The 22,113-nt window shown below is 39.6% G+C and overlaps 3 protein-coding genes across 3 annotated transcripts in view; 2 read left to right on the top strand and 1 right to left on the bottom strand.

Annotated features, from left to right (window-relative positions):
- Positions 1-7,054: 7,054 nt before the first annotated feature.
- LOC140937869 (uncharacterized) lies at positions 7,055-9,161 on the bottom strand. Its single transcript, XM_073387439.1, has 4 exons — positions 9,110-9,161; positions 8,724-8,947; positions 8,110-8,402; positions 7,055-7,703 (listed from the first exon to the last, which is right to left on the bottom strand). Exons 1-4 carry the CDS (start codon positions 9,159-9,161, stop codon positions 7,055-7,057), a joined length of 1,218 nt encoding a protein of 405 aa, XP_073243540.1.
- Positions 9,162-15,298: 6,137 nt separating this feature from the next.
- LOC140939116 (low-density lipoprotein receptor-related protein 6-like) lies at positions 15,299-18,427 on the top strand. The gene is made up of 3 exons (XM_073388675.1): positions 15,299-15,688; positions 17,221-17,621; positions 18,261-18,427. Exons 1-3 carry the CDS (start codon positions 15,333-15,335, stop codon positions 18,425-18,427), a joined length of 924 nt encoding a protein of 307 aa, XP_073244776.1. The 5' UTR covers positions 15,299-15,332.
- Positions 18,428-18,987: 560 nt separating this feature from the next.
- Positions 18,988-22,113, top strand: part of LOC140937868 (low-density lipoprotein receptor-related protein 6-like) — a 4,122-nt gene continuing 996 nt past the window's right edge. Inside the window, exons 1-3 of the mRNA XM_073387438.1 lie at positions 18,988-19,379; positions 20,623-21,023; positions 21,679-21,801. Of these exons, the coding sequence (XP_073243539.1) occupies positions 19,024-19,379; positions 20,623-21,023; positions 21,679-21,801 (880 nt within the window). The 5' untranslated portion in view covers positions 18,988-19,023. The remainder of the gene's footprint in view (positions 19,380-20,622; positions 21,024-21,678; positions 21,802-22,113) is intronic.

Genomic DNA, 22,113 nt, shown 5'->3' with positions numbered 1-22,113 from the left:
TTCCCTGACTTCTTGGGGTCTTGTTTTACCCTCGTCGCCAATGTTGTGACCGACCTAGTCGGAAAATAATAGGGAGTTTAAGATACCGCTACTACGGACTACGACTACGGTTAAACATGCTACTGCGCATGATCAAAACCACGTGACTGTTCATTTTTGCCGCGTAGTCCTGCGGCTACGGTGAGTTGTGGAGCTGTTTCGCGTAGTCGCGACTACGGAGAACATTTTGCTCGCATTTTGCCGTCTCGGTAATTCAAGAATCTCGTCTTTTCGTAAAAAAGTTTTCAATTCACCTGCTTTAAGTGAGAGGGAAGCGAAATATGTAAGTTTTGTCTAATTTCTGCTCAGATTTACGCTTTTAATCCACTGTTGTGACTATATTTTTACCTACAATCGGCGACAAAATGAGTTGAGACACTTCGCCCAAAACTGGGCTTTTTTACGTTTTATTAACTTCAAAGGGAGGAATTTTAGCTTTCCTCCCCCATCCCCTCCGTGCAATGTTGTGCCCTTGTTCTAGCTACCTGTAGAAAACAACAAAAACCCCAACTTTGAATGGAGGGGACAGGGGAGGGGTGCGGATTCTTTTGTTCTCCGAAATTACCCTATTTAAGTACAATGTCTCAACAATTTTGTCGCCGATTGTCTGAATCTCAAAAGTGGCCGTACGTCCTTTAGAAAGGTAATTGAATTCATTTCTTTATGCTGGGATGTAAGACCCCTGGTGGCTTTTTATTTGTTGTGTTCGACTTCATCATACCTATTTTAGAACAATTAGAATAAGGCGATTTCGTTATTTTCAGTGCGTGACATTTCGTGTCACGCTTAACCGTGCCTTGACATCGTGCAATGTGGCGCGTCGCGCACGATTTCTTATTCTCTCCTTTATCGAAACGCATCGAAAAAAAGAACAAAGTGAAAAGGATAGGAAACTTAATAGATTTCTAGCCATTAAAGTAGTTATAATGGCTAAAATTGCTCTTTAGGAGGAATTTCCACGAGTAACCACGAGTAACCACGATGAGTATAAAAGAAAAATAATTTAATTATCTTTTAAGAACAAAGTTGGTTACTCGTGGTTACTCGTGGCCAGTCCCCTCCTGACTTGATAGTTTCTACTGTAAAGTACATTCTTCAAAGACCCTTATGGGTATATGGGCAACGAATCTGCTGCACAGATTTAGAGATGCTATGCAGCTTTGCTGTGCGTTAGAAGTTGGAACATTTTTCCTGAAAATTCTCCTGCGCATAGCAATCATGGCTATTTTATCGTCCATCCCACCCTTATCAAATAGCCAAACTTTGAATAAACACTTTGAATTTACTAGGGATATATTCAGATACAATATATTACCTGCCATTGATTCCTACCGATCACACTTAGTTACCAGAGGAAAATCAATCATTCGGTACGTGGGTATGCTGCGTAATAACTTGAAAACTCTACCGAGTACAAAGATTGTCAAAACTAATTTTCCCTCGAAAAACACAGGTAAGGGATTATATGGTTATCTTATCTATCTTCTGAAAAACGACCCGGTGTATATAGTAATCTCAACTAGTTACCGTCTCCTAACCGGTGCTAATAAGACAACAGTGCGTAGATTTCGATTCAGACAATCGGCGACAAAATGAGTTGAGACACTTCGCCTAAAACTGGGCTTTTTCACGTTTTATTAACTTCAAAGGGAGGAATTTTAGCTTTCCTCCCCCATCCCCTCCGTGCAATGTTGTGCCCTTGTTCTAGCTACCCTGTAGAAAACAACAAAAACGCCAACTTTGAATGGAGGGGACAGGGGAGGGGTGCGGATTCTTTTGTTCTCCGAAATTACCCTATTTAAGTACAATGTCTCAACAATTTTGTCGCCGATTGTAGCTAAGCTCATATTTAAATAAGCTTAGCTGTTTATACGCAGAATTCAGATTCACGGCCGAGGAAAAGAGAAATCATGCAGGTAATTTACTTTCTCTTCGCACTTGAAAAGTTTCAATGTTTGTTCGAACTGATTAGTGTGTCTTTCCACTTGTGTAACCTTTGTTGCGAGTTTTTGTATCGCATTTGCTGAATGAAAATGATGTAAACATCTTCGAGACAATCGAAACTCGGCATTTCAATACTTCAAACTACATCAGATAAGTAGTCGGAGAAGTCCATCTTCCAAATCTACTAAATGAGCTATTACTGTTTCTGTCTATTTCTTTAATATCTTACATAAACATTCATGGGCGAAAAAATAAAACCTAAACCAAAACTTTGTTCACTAATTTCACCCGACGTAATTGCTTCCTTCAAGTATGGAAGAATTTGCTCATTGTTCTAAAGATAAGATCACATGCAAAACTGACTTGCGTTTTTGTGAACTGTGATGAAAACAAGAAAATCTTTGCGTCTTGTTTCCCTCTCCGTCTCTGTCGTAGTCTACTGTCTGTAGTGCAATCTTAACGTTCTATATTTGCACGACTCAACCCAGTGCCACAAACGATGGACAACGCTCATCCAGTCGTAGTTCGTAGTCCGTAGTCTCCGTATCTTAAACTCCCTAATGGAAGATTACAAAGGAACAACCTTGGACGATGGCTTTATTTCGCCTACACGACTCGTGGTTCCTAATCCTATAGTCAGGCGTTACAATGCCCTACCGAGAGGGAGTCTGGGTCCTAATACACAACAGTTGCATGGTTTACACACCCCCAGATTTGTTGGCAAGAATTTGTAAAGTAAACCTGTCCAACGCAAAAAAATTCGGCCTGATTTGCTTTCCAAGAATTTGTTTTCGCGGCCTACTCTACTGTGATCAAGAGCCATTATGGCTCTTGAATGTGATCGAAGATGTTTGCTATTTCTTGGGTGTACATGATTAATAAGGCTATCAACTCGATGTCAAATGTTTCACTCTAAAATAACTTAGTAGCGTTTCCCTCAAAAGTCACATGAATGTGCCCTTAAGTTAACTGATTTGTGGGTTACAAGTTTATTGTTTGATTTAAATTATAAATTTATTAATGGGAGCTTCGCTTTTAGCCCTGGCTAAATCTATATATTATTTAACTCAGAAACGGTTGTAAGAGGTGCAAAATGTGTAGCTGTTTTTCCATTAAAACGCTATAACCCAAGACTTGGAGCAGATACAATATCATCATTTTAGTTTACATTAATGTACATTGCTTTTGATCATATCAAATTTGCATGGCATAAACGGTTAATCAACTACATAGAGTTTCGGCCAGTTGAGTTGATGCCCAAAATGTGGTTTTCCTTTCCTTGAATTTCTCCAAATAAAGTGAATCAATCCCAGAGCTAAACCTAGTAGGCAGTTTACAAAGATATTCTAGTTACTAAGGGGTTGCTTACGTGAAAAAACTCTCACCGGCGCGAGTTTCATACCGGGACGACTTTTATAATTCGTATCGCGTTTACATTATGACTAGGTCATTTCATATCTCGTTATTTGAAGGTACACTTCATGTTGATAAAATACAGGTAAGACTCAAAATCACAAACATTACGCATGCGCTACCCGTTCGGCAGACCGATTGCACACCGAAACGTGCGGTCATTTTGCGTTTACATGACACCGTTGCGAGATCTTGTACCGGAGTGAAGTTCTCTCCCCGGTATAATAACCGGGGTGAACTCACGCCGGGATGACTCGCGCCGGCATGACATTTTGTGGTGGTATCATGTAAACAAATGTAGAGCCATGAGAGGGAACCGGAGTGAACTCACTCCGGCGCGAAAGTCGCCCGGTGTCATGTAAACAGCCCTGAAGTCTGTAAAAATCTCTGCGGGGCGGGCTCTTCTGTTTCCAAGGGCAATTGACGAACAAACCCCAATTTTCAGTTTTTGTATATTTCATCGCAGTTGACAATCTATCTACTCGCCAACAAAATTTCTAAACCACTAAAACTATCTTCAGCAATTATCAAAGGCTATTACGCACTGAGTCATTTTCTGGTCAATAAAATTATTGCTGGCTTTCAGTGTTTTAAACAATATCGATCAAAATAAGGCTTACTTTACGGTTTTCACTTCACCGCTTGTAGCGTAAAATTTATGTATCGGTCAAATCGAAGCTTCAACATCCCCCCCCCGGGCATATCCTTGGTGTTTGATACCTTTGCCGTCCCGGGGAGGAGGGAATTTGATTCTCAGTCTTCCAGTGGGTGGGGAATTTGAACCGTAACCTCGCTTTCATGTGAAATCCCTGGGAGCTGTTATCATGGTGGTCACGGTGTTAGTGTATTTGTCGTGAGAAAGATTGTGCCTTTGTGGCCAATTGGTTACAAGGAAAGGGCTTAAACCTGCTTTGTGCCATATTTGAAGGTATTTAAATTTCAATATTTTCAATATTGGATTCAGGCTTGAATATATGAATGCATTAAGCTGTGTTTACCATGAAATACCACACACCTATACCGGCGATTCAATGCAACCATATATAGTTCAACAGATCAGAAGTCAATTACTTTGACTTGCTTTATGTATGTTTATTAATAAGGTGAGCGATGATGCATGTCAGTGAAATGGTCATGAATATCACATGTATGGAATGTAGTAATCTCAGTAGGTGGGATTTTTTATAGAACGCTTTGTATGTTGCATGACATACGAACGAAAGCTGAGCAATCAGTGACCTTGAAGCCGTGGTTTCCGCCTCTTTGCACGAGAGTTTTGTTTGTAGTAAATACGCCCGCAGTGTTTCTCAGTTTTTATTATATACTGAATGCGAATTATTTGCTGTATTTATAAAGATTTTGTTCGACAACTGAAGGCGTTTTTTCTGTCCTTCTGTCATTCACGTGCCTGTGAAATGTCCCCGGGGTGGGGGCATTTGATCACCTGAATGGACCCTAGTGTGGAGCATTTGAACGGCATTTTTGCTCGGGTAGTGGGGAATTTGAACAATAATTTTCAAAAACGTCAGATGCCTGCGGGGGGGGGGGGGGGGGGGGGTGGGGATGTTGAAGCTTCCATTCTCGAACGATACATTGTATTCGACAAACACTCAGTTGCTCGAACCATTCCATGTGTTTGGTTGTGCTGTTTCTCATTGTAAACCATTGTAAGTCTACTCAGTCACTTACAGCAAGTTATAAAGTGATACAGAAGTCATACACAAGTCTTTAGCAAGCCAAGCCACATCTTGTAAACACGCTCGCTTCCACTTTGCATTTACGGCTTATTTCGTCATCAGATGCTATCACTCGCTCCAGAAAGAGTTAAACCTGGTCAGTGGTGTTCATCGTGCAACATACACAATTTTCGGCAGGGTATTTCCTGTAAAAATAATTTCCTTGTCCCCTCACCTCCCGGAGATAATGGGAAAAAGGACCGCCTGATCGAAGGTTCATCTGCCATGCTTAGAGGGTGAAACGAAATTATGCTTTCTTAGTGAATGTAATCGTGACGTTTATACCTATCTACAAACTTACGGGCTCAGCAAATTTCGGAAAGGTATTACCGATGAAGTTGACTTCCTATTCTGCCGTGCAGGTAGGTAAGTTCATTTTATTTTCTTCACTCTTCTGTTAAGTACTTGGGAGGGGGGGGGGGGGAACAAAAATTTGGAATAGCGAAATGTAGGGAACATAGACTAGACGTTATTTGAGAGCCTGTAATTTCTCGCTAGCAACATTAATATTTATTTCCTCTGCAATCTTCTCTGTACTAGGGTTCCATGTGCCAGTAGATGACTATTCAATTTCAGTCATTGTTTAGGTTGTAGATGGTTCACAGAGCCTTTTGTCAGTATGACACTTTACTTGGACGGCTTGTCTTCTTGCAAGTATATGTACTTTAGGCCGGTTCATTGCAGGTACATTCTCTTCCACTTAACATAATTCGTACACTCCGTAGTCTTTTAAGTACTCCGGAGGCCTCCTTTCCCTTACTGGTCTCCCGTGGGGTTCTGTTATCCTTCCGGTGTTATCTTCCTCGGAGGAGTCATCCTCAGCAACTTGTTCATCTCCGGTTGTGTCCCCTGTCAAGTATTTCTTAACATCGGCCACATTTCTCCTCACGTTTCGGGTGACGATATGATAACCTTGTTCCCGTGCTTCTTGCTAATATATGGAAGTGCGCCAAACGTGGTTGAGAGCTTGTTCTCTTTCCTCTGTTTTAAGAGCACTAAATCATCAGGTTATAGGTCACTATCTCGAGCTCTCCTTTTCTCGTCATCATAGTCGGCCCTCTTCTGCTTCACTCTCCTCATCCTAGTCTCTTGCCTCACTGTCGGAGTATCTCGAGTTTCCCAGCTCAGGAATCTTCATGATCTGATTTCTCTGATCTGTTGAACAGGAGTTTGGCCGCCGTGACTCCTGTACTGCTGTGAGGTGTCGTTCTGTAGGCTGTTAAGAACTTTGGCATCTCGGTCCAGATAGTCTTCTTTTCAGCTTTAGCAATCCTAAGGGCTTTAAGCAAGCTTCTGTTCTGTCCTTCCATCTCCCTATTTACCTGAAGCCAGAGCGGGGTCGACGTGCAATGCTCTATATCAGTCTTTTTCAGGAAACGCTCAAATTCATCGGACACAAACTGTGTACCGTTGAAATTTTTTTAACCACTGCGGTAACCCATGGTACAGAAAATCTTCTCCAAACTTACAATGACTTTAGTGGATGTCAAGGACGTTAGAATATTCACTTCGAAATGTCGGCTGTAATAATCAACCTAGACAAGTACATATTCTCCTAACGGTAGGGCCGGTCCCATCAAGTCTGCGGTTAGGTCAATCCAGGGTTGGCTTGGAAACTTTGTATGCCGTAAGGGCTCTGGTGGTGTAGGCAGTCCAACAAGTTGGCAGCCATGGCAGGTCTTACACCGGTTTTTCACTTGCTTTTCAATTCCAGCCCACCAAACCTTTGTACGAAGTCTTTGCTTGGTTTTTACCATCCCCTGATGACCCTGATGCACTAAGTCTAGCACTCTCTCGCGTAGTATTCTTGGAATTAGCAACGTCGTTCCCCTTAATACTAACTTTCCTTGGGAAGAGAGTTTATTTCTGACATGTTTGTACTTTAGTGGGGCTTTGTCCTAGTCTCCTGTTGCGAAGCATTATCATAGTTGTGAAATTTCTAGGTCGGTAGCTGATTTTTCCTCAGTTTCTCTGATGGGTATCGCTACTGGCGCTGATGCTTCTGCCACAAAACGAATAAATTCCTCAGCATCATCATGAACACTCAGCACTTCCTTATCGACAAGCCGTGAAAGAGAGTCGGCAATGTTCTGTTTACCTGGTTCATACTGCACCCGAAACTTGTATGGTTGAAGTCGAAGTACCCAGCGCTCTATCCGAGCTGAATTACGGGAGCTAGTCGAGTAAATAGTTTCTAGAGGCTTGTGGTCTGTCAACAACGTGAACTCCATTCCATACAGGTACATATGAAATGTCTCGCATCCCCACACAAGTCCCAGTGCCTCTCTTTCTGTTTGTGAGTATCTTTGTTCAACCCCTGTTAAGGCACGAGTTGCATACGCAATTACACGCTCCTGTCCCTCCTGGACCTGTGTAGGCACCGCCCTAAGGCCTACCGGGCTTGCACCTGTAATTAGCTTTGTTACTTCTGCATTTCTGTCGAAATATGCCAATGTTTGTGTCCGTCCCCGGTTACTATTCAGGGTTTCAAATGCCACTTCCTGTTCTGTGCCCCACTTGAATGGTGTACATCCTTCCTTGCCAATTCTCTGAGTGGCTCTTTGATACTTGCTACATTAGGGATGAAACGGGCACTAAGGTTCACTAATCCTAGGAAACTCTGCACTTCCTTTCTCTGCATTTGTGGGTTCCTTAGCCCGGACCACTGCTTCAACGTGTGACTCTGTTGGGCCAATACCTTTCCTTGATAGCAGATATCCCATGGAAGGGAGTTGTGGCATCTTAAACACACACTTTTCCGGATTGAGGGTTAGTCCTTTGTGACAAATACACTCAATTGTCTTCTGCAAACTGTACGACCATGTATAATTATGTCATCGTGGATGTTGTAGACACCCTCACAGCCGGCCAGCACTTGTCGAATGGTGTGATGATAAAGCTGTGGGGCAGAGCTGATTCCGAACATCAAGCGTTTATACCTGTTCAATCCCTTGTGAGTTATGAATGTGGTAATAACTCTAAACTGTTGCTCCAACTAAATCTGGTGAAATCCCCATTTGGGTCCAATTTGCTAAACACTTTGCTCCCATTCAGCTGGTAGAGTATGTCATCAACCGTGGGTATGGGATGACGATCCCTTACAATAGCTTCATTAGCTTTCCTTATGTCTCTCGATGGTTTGGGAACCACCACGACCGGGCTCACCCACGGAGCAGGACCTTCAACTGGTTCAATAATATCACAGTCTACTAGTTCCTTGAGTTTCTGTTCTATTTTGTCCCTTAGCCTATAAGGTGGGGGTCTCAACTTCTGTGCAACAGGTTAAACTGATTCATCAATGTGGAGCTTTGCTTGGAAACCCTTAAGTTTTCCTACTCCCTTTAAACACTCAAGAAAATCTCTAAGTAGTGTTTCTTATTTCATGGCATTAATTTCAAGTTTCAGTATGGCCAGCTCTTCTGCTGTCTCCCTGCTAAGTTTTGCCCTTGCTTTCTCTTCCACAACAATACAACACACATGGCAACGTTTACCTTTGTAACAAGGTTCAGTTTCAAACTCACCAGCAGTGGTAAGTGGCTCATTGGATAAATAGGAGTACAGCTTTCTAGATTTTCTTCAAACACATTTCACTTTCTTCTCCTTAAGCTCCTCCCATGTCGCTGTGTCAATAACATTGCAAGTGGAACCAGAATCGACAAGAACCCCTTCCAGTCGAACACCTCCAAGTTCGATGTCTACGGTGGGAATATCTCTTCCACTAGACTGTAGGGTGAAGGCGAAATCATCATCTTTGGTGACTTGGCGTATATTTCCTTTCTTGTGGCTATTAGTATCTTCTTCTTTCGTCTTACAAACTTTGACGAAATGCCCCACTTTTTTACATTTCCTTCAAGTAGCCAGTCCTACCTTGCACTCTGGATCTCTTTCAAAATTTCCCTCGAGTCAATACCGACAACAACGTCCTCCTCCACGTTTAGGCGAATCAAAATATTTCCGCTCTAAGTAATTCACATTACCGCTCTGTGAATCGCCTTCAATCGACCATGTCTGACTTTCAGCAGCTTCCATGGACCTATCAATATCTCTAGCCTTCTGAAGTGTGAGTTAGCCGCGCGAGTAGTTTCTTGCGAAGGTCATGTGACCGACATTTATCAATTAACTGATCACGGATTTGTTCTTGCTTGGATGTTCCGAAGTCGCAATTCTCGCTAAGCTGGAACAATCTGGTCACAAACTGGTGTGCTGTCTCGGACTCCTGTTTTGCTTGGCGAAACTGATGTCGTTCAAATGGTATGTTAACTTGTGGTCAAAAACGTGCGTCCAGTAATCTCACAACTTTCGCATACTGCGTTTCTCTGTTTGGGGCTAGTCCAGGGTCACTCAGCGTAACAAAAATGTCCTGTACACCCCGTCCAGCGCAATGAAAAAGTCAAACGCTTGTTTTTTTGTATCCTTTGTGATACCCTTGGCCTCGAGAAAAAGCCCAAAAGAACGTTTCCATCTCATCGTCTCCAACGAGGTCCCACGCTAGTCGGATTGCCTGTGCAATCGGGTTTTATGTTTCCAGATTCAATGTCCATGGCCATATTTTCTTTGCATATGTCGGAAAATTTCCTTGCCTATCCTCGTCGCCAATTGTAGAGTTCAAATATACACATTGAAGCTACGGATTAACCCCCCCGGATTACAACAACCGAATAAGGCATCGCCATTCTAAAGTCCTCGACTCACGTGCTTCCCTGTTCGTCTATACCATAATCGTCTTTACGTATCCCGGTAACACTACAAATACTTGAAGCAACGAGCTCAAAATACTGGTAAGAAGAGCTTTTAGAACATCAAAAAAGGTTTCCCCTACTTCGAATACTTCGATGAAACCATTGGTCGCATTATTATCCTTTTTTTTGGCACTGTTGAAGAAGACGGTTGTCAATAAACGGAAAATTACACTTTGCAATAGTTCTACGGCTCTTAACTTCGCAGGCGTAAAACACATGTAGGGAAGGGTCAGTTTCCCGTGTAATTAAACACAGAGAGGAAGATTGGTTCCCGCCAAAACTGCTCACTTTAACTTAAGTGTGAACGTCATTTCTTAGCAAAAAGCTGAGTACACTTCAAGATCTTTTCAAGTTCACTTGAACTCAAGTGCACTTCAAATGAACTTCAGCCGGTCTAGACCAGCGAACCCACTAACTGTCCTATTACAACCCTACACAACAGAGAGTGAAAAATAAAGCAGTAAATCCACCAGTCAAATTTGAGGAAATTGTAATGGTTATGATTAATGTGTTTATTTTTAATAAACTAGACTTTCAGAATTGTTTTCTTAGTTTTTTAACTTTAAAACTATGTATGAATATTAAAAGCTTATCCAAATCTCAGTTTTTAAACTGTACAATTTCTAGCAAGTGGTCTCCGCTTTTGGAAACTCACTTTCCTCTGCTTGAGCTTTTTGCAGAGAATCCAAAGCGGATGCAAGTGTTGCATCAGAGCTATGTCGGCTATTTTTCTCAATAGACAGAAACTGAATCTTCTACGAAACTAACCTAAGCAAGAACATCGAAGTTCGGCATTCGTTTGGCAATTAACCGCTTCTTGCATATATCATAATTTTATAATGCCCGAAATTTGGCCTAAAATTCTTTCCAGAATTTCCCGAAAAAAACTCCAAAATTCTTTTTCAAAATGTCTCAAATTCTTCAAAAACTCTCTAAAATTCCTGAAAATTCTCATAAACTTTCGTTTTTTTGATAGCGATAAAACAAACGAATGTTCTATAGTGCTCTAGACACTGCTGTAGAATGTGAGCGAACTGAACCCTCTCTTGGTTGGTAGGAATACCAAAAAAATAAAAACATAAAAAAATAAACGTTTTGTCAACGTTTTTGCCCGTGAAATGTTGCCAAAATGTCGAGTGAATGTTCCAATTGCTCTTATTCTAGCATTTGTCAATTTTTTTTCTAAAAATCCCTAGTTTTTCTAAAATTCCTTTTGATGTCTAAAATTCCCCCCAAAATTCCGGAATTATTTAGCTAAGCCTAGTCTATCCTCTTATTGATCATAAAAATTAGCCAATCAGCGTGCGTGATAATTAGCATGTAACTGTGCTCATTGCTTGGTACTTTTACCACTGCGCTTTGTTTATGAATCGCCCGCCGGTTTTCTTCAAACCAAGCAAAAGTAACACAAAGGGGACCGTGAGTTGGTCACTTCCGTTTTTCTCGCGTTTGGCACTTCCAGTTTTTGATTGAAGTTTTGACCAGATTTTTTTGGTAATTTGTTCCTTATACCTATGATACTCTTTTGAAAAAGACTTTATATTGTTTTGCTCGTTGTTATTGTCTTATAAGATGGAGAAAAAGAGTCAATTCAAAAATGGGAAAATCCATCTTGTTTAACCCCCTCCCCCGCCCCTCTAAACACTCCTGAATAATATTACGTTTTACTTTAACAGGAGGATGAAGTTTCTATTTGTGCTATCGCTGATGCTGTCTTACAGTTCGGCACAAAATGCTAATTCAAGTGAGTACATCGTGTTTTTATCAATCAGAATATGCCAGCTGACTTTCATTCTTTTTTTTTCGCTTGTCCACCCAATAAGTAGTTACGGAGAAAGCAGTGGAAAACAGTGTTTATCTATTGGAGACACCTTAAGATCGCGATTTAGCCATCTTACTGAAAACGAAAAACCACGGTTTTCGATTAGCACAAAAATTGTCTTCAAAAGTGTTTCTATATATGTATATTTAAAAAATCAATAATTAATGTAAGGGAAAGAGTTCTAAAAGGCAGTATAACCTCGGGCTATTGCGTGGCATTGCGGTGGTTTAGGGTTCACAAAAATTTGCGGTAAATCACTTACCCCTGGAGCGTGGTCTAGCCGTACAAATGTGAACCTCAAACAGCAAACCTGACGGCAAGGCATTGAACACGTGACTTCCCAACGTTCGTGGTTCCCAGGAAGCTTAAGCAAAGACGTTTTTGAGCGACGCACTTCTCCCTCTCAATGTTCCTTGTGCCGGGCTAACAAATTTTTATTGCTCTGTTCCTTTACTCTTATAGACACAATTTGCTCGAAAATTTAGGCAAAACCACTGCCAAAGTATGCAAAAAGTGCACTTCCGGTTGACGTGCTTCTCTCAAAAACGTCTTTGCTTAAGGTCCCTAATACCGAAAAACCTTGATATTAAACGTCTGGCAACTTTTCAAGTATTAATTAGATTATTCTAAATAATGTTTGTCAGTGCCTCCCGAAAAAAAAAAAAAAAAAAAACCCAGTCAGTTTTGCTTAAATTTGGGGGCATTTCGCTCTCTGAGGAGAAATTTAAAGTCACGTTAACGGCAAACAGCAAGCTTAAATTTGTATAGCCTGAAATTCATCTGATTGCTTCGAGACGTTTTCTTCTCTGAACAACGTCTGAATCGACCGGCCGTTAATGCCGTCCAGTGACGTCACTCACCACCCGGGTAGTGATTTTGATTGGTTGATTGTCTAAACATTAACATAATTATGTATAATTATGAAAAATTGTAGCGGGATTGTCGCTTGATATTCAGTGGATCGCATCTCTGGCATTCTTTCGTTTGGTTCGTACATTTCGATAAGCTTAATCTTTATCTTAAACAGAAAAATTACCCTTGTCGTCGAAGTTGAAATGCTAAATTGAACTGCGAATGAAGAATCCTTGCGGAGAGTCGGTAGGTTTTTCATTTAGAGCCGCTTTGTGGTTTCGGCGGCCGGTGATTTTCTTTACGCGAAGTTTTCTGAGATCAATGTTATAATTCGACCTTCTTGCTATTTTTACCGTCAAGTGTAATGATTCTGTTAGCTTTTCTTTCTTGTCTCCTTGTTTTTTTCTTCGTTAAGGAAATAGCTTCTCTTCAATTAAAGCAAATCATTGTGTTTTTGAACTAAGCGTTTCGTGTGTGTGTTTATTTCATTGCGTGATTGCGACCGAGTTTGATTATAGAATTTAGTACAACCGGTTCAGAGTTGTACTGCTTGCAGTTGATAGTTTGAACGTTAAACATGAATTACGATCGAAAAAAAATAAAGCAGTTCTGTATCGAGCAGAGATTTCCAAACGATATTTCTCGGTTTGCCACTTGAAAATCGTGTTTTACCTTTTGCATGAATTAAAGCAAAGTCGAGGAGTAGTGACGTCACTGGACGGCATTAACGGCCGGTCGATTCAGACGTTACTGAGGGAGTAATAACGACTCGAAGTAATCGGATGAAATTCAGGCTAATTTGTACCACATGGCCAACTTTTCCTTTTTCCTGCCGTTTACTGTTTATTATTTCTACACAGACACTAGTAGCTTCGCAACAAGTTTGTCAATAAGAATTGTTTTAGACAGTTTTTATCTTCTCAGTTTTCTATTTTGAGGAATTCTCTACTATAATACTACTACATGAGAAATTTCTGCAATCTGATTGGCTAAGAGCAGTGGTATTTCAGCTTAATTTGAAATACCTACATGTGAAAATTACAAACCTTTTTAGGTAGTAGTATAAACAAATAATAGCATGATTTGTACGTGGTATTCTGCATAAATACCACTTATGATATTTCAAAATTGTCTCAAATTTCACTCGCCTAACGGCTCGTGAGATTACGTATAACAATTTTGAAATATCACTCGTCGTATTTATGCCAAATATCACTACAAATCATTCTATTACCTATACGAATGTGACGTTTGCCTTTCGCCCCGGGGCGAGAAGGTTCGTGTGGAGCGCAAATAAAATTAACCGTGTCAGTTCTTAATAAATATATTTTAGCACAATCTTTAAATAACTTATGGGTTTAGCCTCAAGAAAAACCAAGAAGTGGCACAAGCCTAAAATTAAAATCGCGACTTTCAGCCTAAATTATTAACACTTCGGTCAGTTCAAAAAGAATAAAATGGTTTATTATATTGTTACTGAGAAATACTCATCGAAAAGCTATGTCGTAAATTTTCATACGTAAATGATTTCTAGCCAATCAGAGGAGCGAACGATGTTTTTCACACGAAAAAAAAAATACGTCCAATCAGAATCGGGAAAGATGTTGTTTCACGTAAATGACACGTCTAATAAGAAGTCACATAGCTGTGTGAGTTTCGCCCCAAAATTCCAACCTTTTACAGGTGCTTTTAGCTTGCAGAGCCCTCGCTTTGCGGGTGGTTCGCAGACGTTCAAAGAGAAAAGTTTTTCTCGAAGAGTTTTTCGGGTAAAAAAGTGAAAAACATCTCTGAAATTGGAGTGGAATAGTTTCGTGTATTTCTCTGTCGGTGAAGATAATTATAGAGAGTCTGCTAAATAACAGCGGAAGGGGAAAAACAGAAGGAGAATAAAGTTTAAGTTGTGCTTTTTATCGCACCTACTTTGTCTTCCATTTAAGCTGAGGTGTACTTATATTCAAATCGGCCATTTTACTTAAATTCATTCATTTAATTTTCAATTGTGCATTCAGAACAAGGAGTTAACATTACTTTTAATCCTTGGATTACCTCATATCCTTATATACCCTCATAAATATTTATTGACAAACGTTTTTGGATAATACTTCGATTTTGTTGTCATTTCGCGGTGTGTAGCAGCCAAGTTTAGCATTTTGGAGAGATTTGGAATAAAAAGGCTGGCAAAAATAACGAATGTCTCAGTATGCATATAATAAACACAATACCACACGGAAAGTGCTTTGTATCCGCAGTCGCTGTGTTTGTATCAGAAATCTCACTCGTTCGTAGCGCTTGCTCGTTCGATTTCTGATACGTCAACAACTCGTGCGTAAATACCGTACGCACACACTTTTCATGAAGTATTCTTTATTTATCTCCCACGTTATCGCTAACATGAAAAATAACCACCAAATTATGAGTAAAACCCTTTATAAATTAATTTATTGGGGAATACTTCAGTTACCCCGCATTCATCCCTTTTACCTGCAAGCAAAGATTTAAGAACCCTGATATTGCTTTAAATTTTGTTTGTTTTCAAGTCACAGACCACGAACATAGTTGATTTCGCCGATTTTCCCCAAAATCGATGCTACGCAAGCCCTTTCAAAAACAAAATACATCACGTTTGTTTACTTGCCAATACCTACCTATGGACAAGATGTGACCCTGGCCGCCGGTTGCTCGATATTATAGACATTCACTCTCAATCCGTTTCTTTTTTCGATCTCTCTAAAAGCTTCTCCTGAGCTTGAGTTTCTCCTGTTTGCTGATGCTTCATACGGAAAAATTATGAAAGTTTCTCCTCATGCTCCCGGATCACTCACCGCTTTACCCTTGTCAAGCAGTATCAAACGCCCGATGGCCATTGGCTACGACGTTTTAGAGGATAGAGTATACTGGACGGATGTGACAAGGAAGACCATTTCTCGTTCATTCATGAATGGCTCTATGTTTGAGGTACTGTTTCGCCAAAACGTTCAGATACCAGATGGACTGGCTGTGGACATTGTAGGAAGGAATCTCTACTGGACTGATAAAGGAAGTGACAAGCTGGAAGTATCTAAACTAGACGGTTCCTATCGTAGAGCTCTCATAACAAGTGGCCTAGGCGAACCGAGGGATATTATTCTGGATGTTAGTAAGGGGTCAGTAGTTTAAATAGATATAAAAGGCAACAAAACTTACTTATAAGTTGACTGGAATATATATATATTTATTATATGGAGGAGAGTGTTTTACCGGGAACTAAACCACTCGTAGATTCCATACGCCACTTCATCCGGGACCCGAGTGGCGTATTTTCCGTATGTCACCTTTGTGAGTGTCGTATCGTTCAATGACGTCACGATTCCCGCCTTTTGCTTTTGTTGAATTGGTTTCTCCATACAATAAAAAGAACATTACACGTTGGCTCGAAGATATGAATTTTATGTTCTCGTGGCAAGAACAATATCTCACTCGTTCGCTTCGCTCACTCGTGAGATATTGTTCTTGCCACTCGAACATAAAATTCATATCTTCTCGCCACCGTGTAATATCCTCTCTCTCTCTCTCTATATATATATATATATCTGCTCACAATAGAGGCAACGAAAGATGGGTAGCTGTCGCATTTTAGTGAAGAATAATTCATGAGTACTGGTTCAAAAGTTGTTCAAGGTGTTATAATACTGGGCATAATGACACTGATTGTAAACGTATTCACTGAACAGAGCTAAGAACTAAACATGATTTAAGGGTACTCAGACGGGGGTGGCTTTTGAGCTCTCCTTTGCTTAAAAGTTGAATAACTTCAAAGCTTTTTAGGCTCTGGCCAATAGACTTGGCGACTTTGCCTAAAAGTATCTCGGAATATTTTAAAAAGTCGCCATGCCGTGTATGTCAACATTGACATAATTGTGAGAACCAAGTTTTGACAGCCATTGTTTTGAATTTGCTTTTTTCCTACAAAAAGGATTATTTCCAGTTAATCATTAAATTATAGCTTTTCAATTAATTTAGCAATATTATGTCCAATTTAATATGAATGCTAGTGTAATCCAGGCTTTTTAAAAGAAACATGAATTTAAAATGGCCAAATGGCAGTTGCTGGAAAATATCTTTCGCTTCATAAACATTCTGTTATAGATCAATTTTTCCATACCGATTACCTCGATTTCTTCGGGTTTGAAGTAAAATTGAATACATTTATATAATTATATTCAAAATGGAAGATCCATGATAGCGGGCGGTTCCAGTTCCTTCTTCAAAGATAAACAACGTCATTATGACATCACTGCTGTGGTTATAGGTCATTATTGCGTTAGTAAACATTGGATTCTACCAATAAATTCAACATAAGGACGTCATAATGACGTCAAATTACCTTATTCTGTCAATCATGTCACTCCTAGAAGTTGAAAATGATAAATACATTATTATGTGCAATTTTGGTGCCCGTGATATCAGCGGTTTTGAATTCATAGGGGGCCCCTCCAAACCCCGTCTGAATAATTCACCCTCAGGGTTAAGTGTTTGTCATTATAAAAGTAGACGCAACGTCGTCAGTTTGCATTGCAAAAAGCAAGAGTGATTTTATGAAAAAAAAAAAAAAACGACATCAAATGACCGAGAGAGGTTGTAAGGTCTAGAAGATAGGAGAAAATCCTTACAGTGTTACTTATTTTGCATTTGATAGAATCATGTATTGGACTGATTGGGGTTACCACCCAAAGATTGAAAGGGCGGACATGTCAGGAAAGCAGCGGGTTGCTCTCGTAAACTCACGTCTGTCGTGGCCAAACGGTCTAACGCTTGACACAGACAAAAACCGTTTGTATTGGGTGGATGCTAGATTTGACAAACTGGAATACTTAAACCTGAGTACGAACATCAGGGTGACCTTCATATCTTCTTCAGCAACCCTGCCTCATCCTTTCGGGTTAACACTTCTTGGAGATTACTTGTACTGGACTGACTGGAGAAATTACGCTGTTTATAGAGCCAACAAAAACAGTGCAGATGTCAGTGTATTTGTCACTGGAATTGGGAAGCCTATGGACATACATGGATATAATCTCAGTGAAGAAACCACACCAGGTAAAGAGAAGGTGTTTTCTACAAAAAAAAGAAACGTTTATGTTGTTGATACTTCCTTGAAGCGGAATTTTCAGTGTAAAAAAAATTGCAGCGATAATAACTCAGACGTTAGCAAATGTTAAGAAAATTCGTATGACCACCGTTTATTAAGCATAAAAAGAGGGAAACGAGAAAAATTACATTAGAAGCAGATAGGTGATCCTTTTGATTTGCTACCACAATCAAAGCCTTTGATTGGCTAAACATCCTGCAGAGAACTCAGACATTTTTTCTGTTTTATTATGTCGACTTCTTTTTGGCGAATAAATAAACTAATACTAATAAAACATCATTGCGATAATTGACAAAAATATATTTATATCGCATTAAAAGAAAAAGCCTTTAAAATATATTTTAGACGTCATAACCCTTTATTCGTTCCAAAGGTAATTCAGCACCAGCGCAGCTTACGAGTGCCATTCCTTGGACTCTAATTATAAATACTGAATTTGATTTCACATTCATCTTCACGTTTAGACATTTACTTTCTACGACTTGCAAATTATTGGCTCATTGCCTGCTTTCACTATTGACGGCATGTTTTAAGTAATGGTTCAATTGTTCTTGCTTTTATTTGTGTCTTGCTCTATCCATTTACAGTCACAGACCAGTGCAAATACAATAATGGCGGATGTAGTCAACTTTGTTTGCTTACACCATCTGGAAGAGCGTGCACTTGTTCAGAAGGCCTCATTCTAGATGATGACGGAAGAACTTGTAAAGGTATGATGAATTACGACCAGGGAGGCATAACCTTTCTTGTGTGAAATTTCAAGAACAAAACAACTTCCACCAGCCTCCCACTCTTCTAGGAAACAGACCCATCCGTCGATCAGTGGAGACTTAGAATCACAATAAATTGATTCCAAACCCGACCACGCACTAATTCTTTCATCCTTTTAAATGCTAGATGATATAACGTCTCTCAAACCAAAACAAGATGAAGAGACTGCTGATAAAGAGATGCCTCATGTGTCCCACGTACAATAGCATTGAATATGTCATCGTTCAGCAATCTGGTTAATTATGACATTTCTTAATGAGTATTATTGATAGAAGCCACAATTGATTAAGTACCTTCAATATAAAATCAAATTCTATTTATAAATTTATTGAAAAGAGTCTTATTTCCAGTCAAATTTTTATTTCTTCTCTGAAAAAAAAAATCAAATCAAATCTCTCCAATAAAAAGAGTTAATTAGACCCAACCTACATATTAATCAAAACCGAGTTCAAAAGCAGACGTAAAACACTGACCTCCATCTTTATGAAATCAATTTCTTTTTCCCGATCTCTTTTATACAAAGCTTCTTCTGAGCCGAGTGAGTTTCTTCTGTTCGCTGATGCTTCATACGGAAAAATTATGAAAGTTTCTCCTCATGCTCCCGGATCACTCACCGCTTTACCGTTGTCAAGCAGCATCAAACGCCCGATGGCCATTGGCTACGACGTTTTAGAGGATAGAGTATACTGGACGGATGTGACAAGGAAGACCATTTCTCGTTCATTCATGAATGGCTCCATGTTTGAGGTACTGTTTCGCCAAAACGTCCAGATACCAGATGGATTGGCTGTGGACATTGTAGGAAGGAATCTCTACTGGACTGATACAGGAAGTGACAAGCTGGAAGTATCTAAACTAGACGGTTCCTATCGTAGAGCTCTCATAACAAGTGGCCTAGGCCAACCGAGGGATATTATACTGGATGTTAGTAAGGGGTCAGTAGTTTAAATAGATATAAAAAGCAACCAAACTTACTAATAAGTCGACTGGAAGATATATAACTGCTCACAATAGAGGCAACGAAAGATGGGTAGCTGTCGCATTTTAGTGAAGAATAATTCAGTACTGGTTCAAAAATTGTCAAGGTGTTTTATCTCTGGGCATAATGACATTGATTGTAAACGTTTGCACCGAACAGGGCTAAGAACTAAACATGATTTAACGGTACTCAGACGAGTGTGGCTTTTGAGCTTTTCTTTGCTTAAAGGTTGAATGACTTCAAAGCTTTTTAGGCTCTGGCCAATAAACGTGGTGACTTTGCCTAAAAGTATCTGGGAACATTGTAAAAAGTCGTCTTGCCGTGTTTTTTAACATTGACATAATTATGGCAACCGAGCCTTGACAACCATTGTTTTGAATTTGCTTTTTTCCTACAAAAAGGGTTATTTTCTAGTCAATCATTGAATTATAGCTTTTCACTTAATTTAACAATATTATATCCAATTGAATATGAATGCCAGTGTAATCCAGGCTTTTTAGTGACTGATTTGGGAAAAAAAAAACATGAATTTAAAACGGCCAAATGGCAGTTGCTGGAAAATATTTTTCGCTTTATAAACAGTCTGTTATACACAGATAAATTTCTCCATAACGATTACCTCGATTTCTTCGGCTTTGAAGTAAAATTGAATACATTTATATAAATTCAAAATGGACGATCCATGATAGCGGACGGTTCCAGTTCCTTCTTCAAAGATAAATGACGTCATCATGACATCACTGCTGTGGTTATAGGTCATTAATGCGTTAGCTAACTAATTTTGTCGTACACCTTACTATTTAAGTTTTTTTCGCTTTGAAGGGAATAATTGATGGCATGTGGATTCTACCAATAAATTCAACATAAGGATGTCATAATGACCTCAAATTACGTTATTCTGTCAATTATGTCACTCCTAGAAGTTGAAAATGATAAATACATTATTATGTGTAATTTTGGTGGCCGTAATATGAGCGATTTTGAAGTCATAGGGGACCCCTCCAAACCCCGTATGAATAATTCACCCTGAGGGTTAAGTGTTTGTCACTATAAAAGTGGACGCAACGTCGTCAGGTTTCATTTCAAAAACCAAGAGTGATTTTATAAATAAAAAAACGAGATCAAATGACCGAGAGAGGTTGTAAGGTCTAGAAGGTAGGCGAAAATCCTTACAGTGTTACTTATTTTGCATTTGATAGAATCATGTATTGGACTGATTGGGGCTACCACCCAAAGATTGAAAGGGCGGACATGTCAGGAAAGCAGCGGGTTGCTCTCGTAAACTCACGTCTGTCGTGGCCAAACGGTCTGACGCTTGACACAGACAAAAACCGTTTGTATTGGGTGGATGCCAGATTTGACAAGCTGGAATACTTAAACCTGAGTACGAACATCAGGGTGACCTTCATATCTTCTTCAGCAACCCTGCCTCATCCTTTTGGGTTAACACTTCTTGGAGATTACTTGTACTGGACTGACTGGAAAAATTACGCTGTTTATAGAGCCAACAAAAACAGTGCAGATGTCAGTGTATTTGTCACAGGTATTGGGAAACCTATGGACATACATGGATATAATCTCAGTGAAAAAACCACACCAGGTGAGGAGAACGCGTTTTCTCCAAAAAAAAAACGTTTATGTTGTTGATACTTCCTTAAAGCGGAATTTCCAGTGGAAAAAGATATACAGCGATAATAACTCAGACGTTAGCAAATGTTAGAAACTGTGTATGACCACCGTTTATTAAGCATAAAAAGAGGGAAACGAGATAAATTACATTAGAAGCAGATAGGTGATCCTTTTGATTTGGTACCACAATCAAAGCTTCTGAGTTGCTAAACGTCATGCAGAGAACTCAGACATTTTTTCTGTTTTATTATGTCGACTTCTTTTTGGCAAATAAATAATTTAAAACTGAAACTAATATAACATCATTGCGATAACAAAAATATATTCACACTGTATTTAAAAAAAAAAGGCTTAAAAGATATTTTTGACACCATAACCCTTTATAACCCTTTATTTGTTTGCCAAGCTAACTCGGCACCTGTGCAGTTTACGAGTGCCATTCCTTGGACTCTAATTACAAATGCTGAATTTGACTTCACATTTATCTTCACGTTTAGACATTTACTTTCCACGACTTATTTGCAAATTATTGGCTCATTGCGTGCTTACACTATTGACGGCATGTTTTTAGTAATGGTTCAATTGTACTTTCTTTTTTTTATGTGTCTTGCTCTATCCATTTACAGTCACAGACCAGTGCAAATACAATAATGGCGGATGTAGTCAACTTTGTTTGCTTACACCATCTGGAAGAGCGTGTACTTGTTCAGGAGGCCTCATTCTAGATGATGACGGAACAACTTGTAAAGGTATGATGAATTACCACCACGGAAGCATGACTTTTCCTGTGTGGAATTTCAACAACAGAACAATTTCCACCAGCTTCCCACTCTTCTAGGAAACAGACCCATCCGTCGATCAGTGGAGACCACGAATTGTTTCTTTCATCTTTTTAACTGCTAGGTGATATAACGTCACTCAAACCATAACAAGATAAATACTCTGCCGATAAAGAGATGCCTCCTGTGTCCCACGTACAATAGCATTGAATACCGTAAAATTCCGAAAATAAGCCCTTCCATGTATAAGCCCCTCCAAATATAAGCACCCCAAACTGGTAA

The sequence above is a fragment of the Porites lutea genome, chromosome 5 (genome assembly GCF_958299795.1).
Source record: "Porites lutea chromosome 5, jaPorLute2.1, whole genome shotgun sequence".
NCBI lineage: Eukaryota > Metazoa > Cnidaria > Anthozoa > Scleractinia > Poritidae > Porites > Porites lutea.
This window is presented reverse-complemented; position numbering and strand designations above follow the sequence as displayed.

Excerpts from the sequence above, each read along its gene's own strand:
- LOC140937869 (XM_073387439.1), bottom strand. The coding sequence starts at position 9,161 with ATGGAAGCTGCTGAAAGTCAGACATGGTCGATTGAAGGCGATTCACAG. Across the intron at positions 8,403-8,723 it reads AGGAGCTTAAGGAGAAGAAA|AAGTTGAGACCCCCACCTTA; the intron begins GTGAAATGTGTT and ends CCTGTTGCACAG. Across the intron at positions 7,704-8,109 it reads AGTTGGAGCAACAGTTTAGA|CAAGTATCAAAGAGCCACTC; the intron begins GTTATTACCACA and ends TCCCTAATGTAG.
- LOC140939116 (XM_073388675.1), top strand. The coding sequence starts at position 15,333 with ATGAAAGTTTCTCCTCATGCTCCCGGATCACTCACCGCTTTACCCTTG. Across the intron at positions 15,689-17,220 it reads ATTCTGGATGTTAGTAAGGG|AATCATGTATTGGACTGATT; the intron begins GTCAGTAGTTTA and ends TGCATTTGATAG. Across the intron at positions 17,622-18,260 it reads CAGTGAAGAAACCACACCAG|TCACAGACCAGTGCAAATAC; the intron begins GTAAAGAGAAGG and ends ATCCATTTACAG.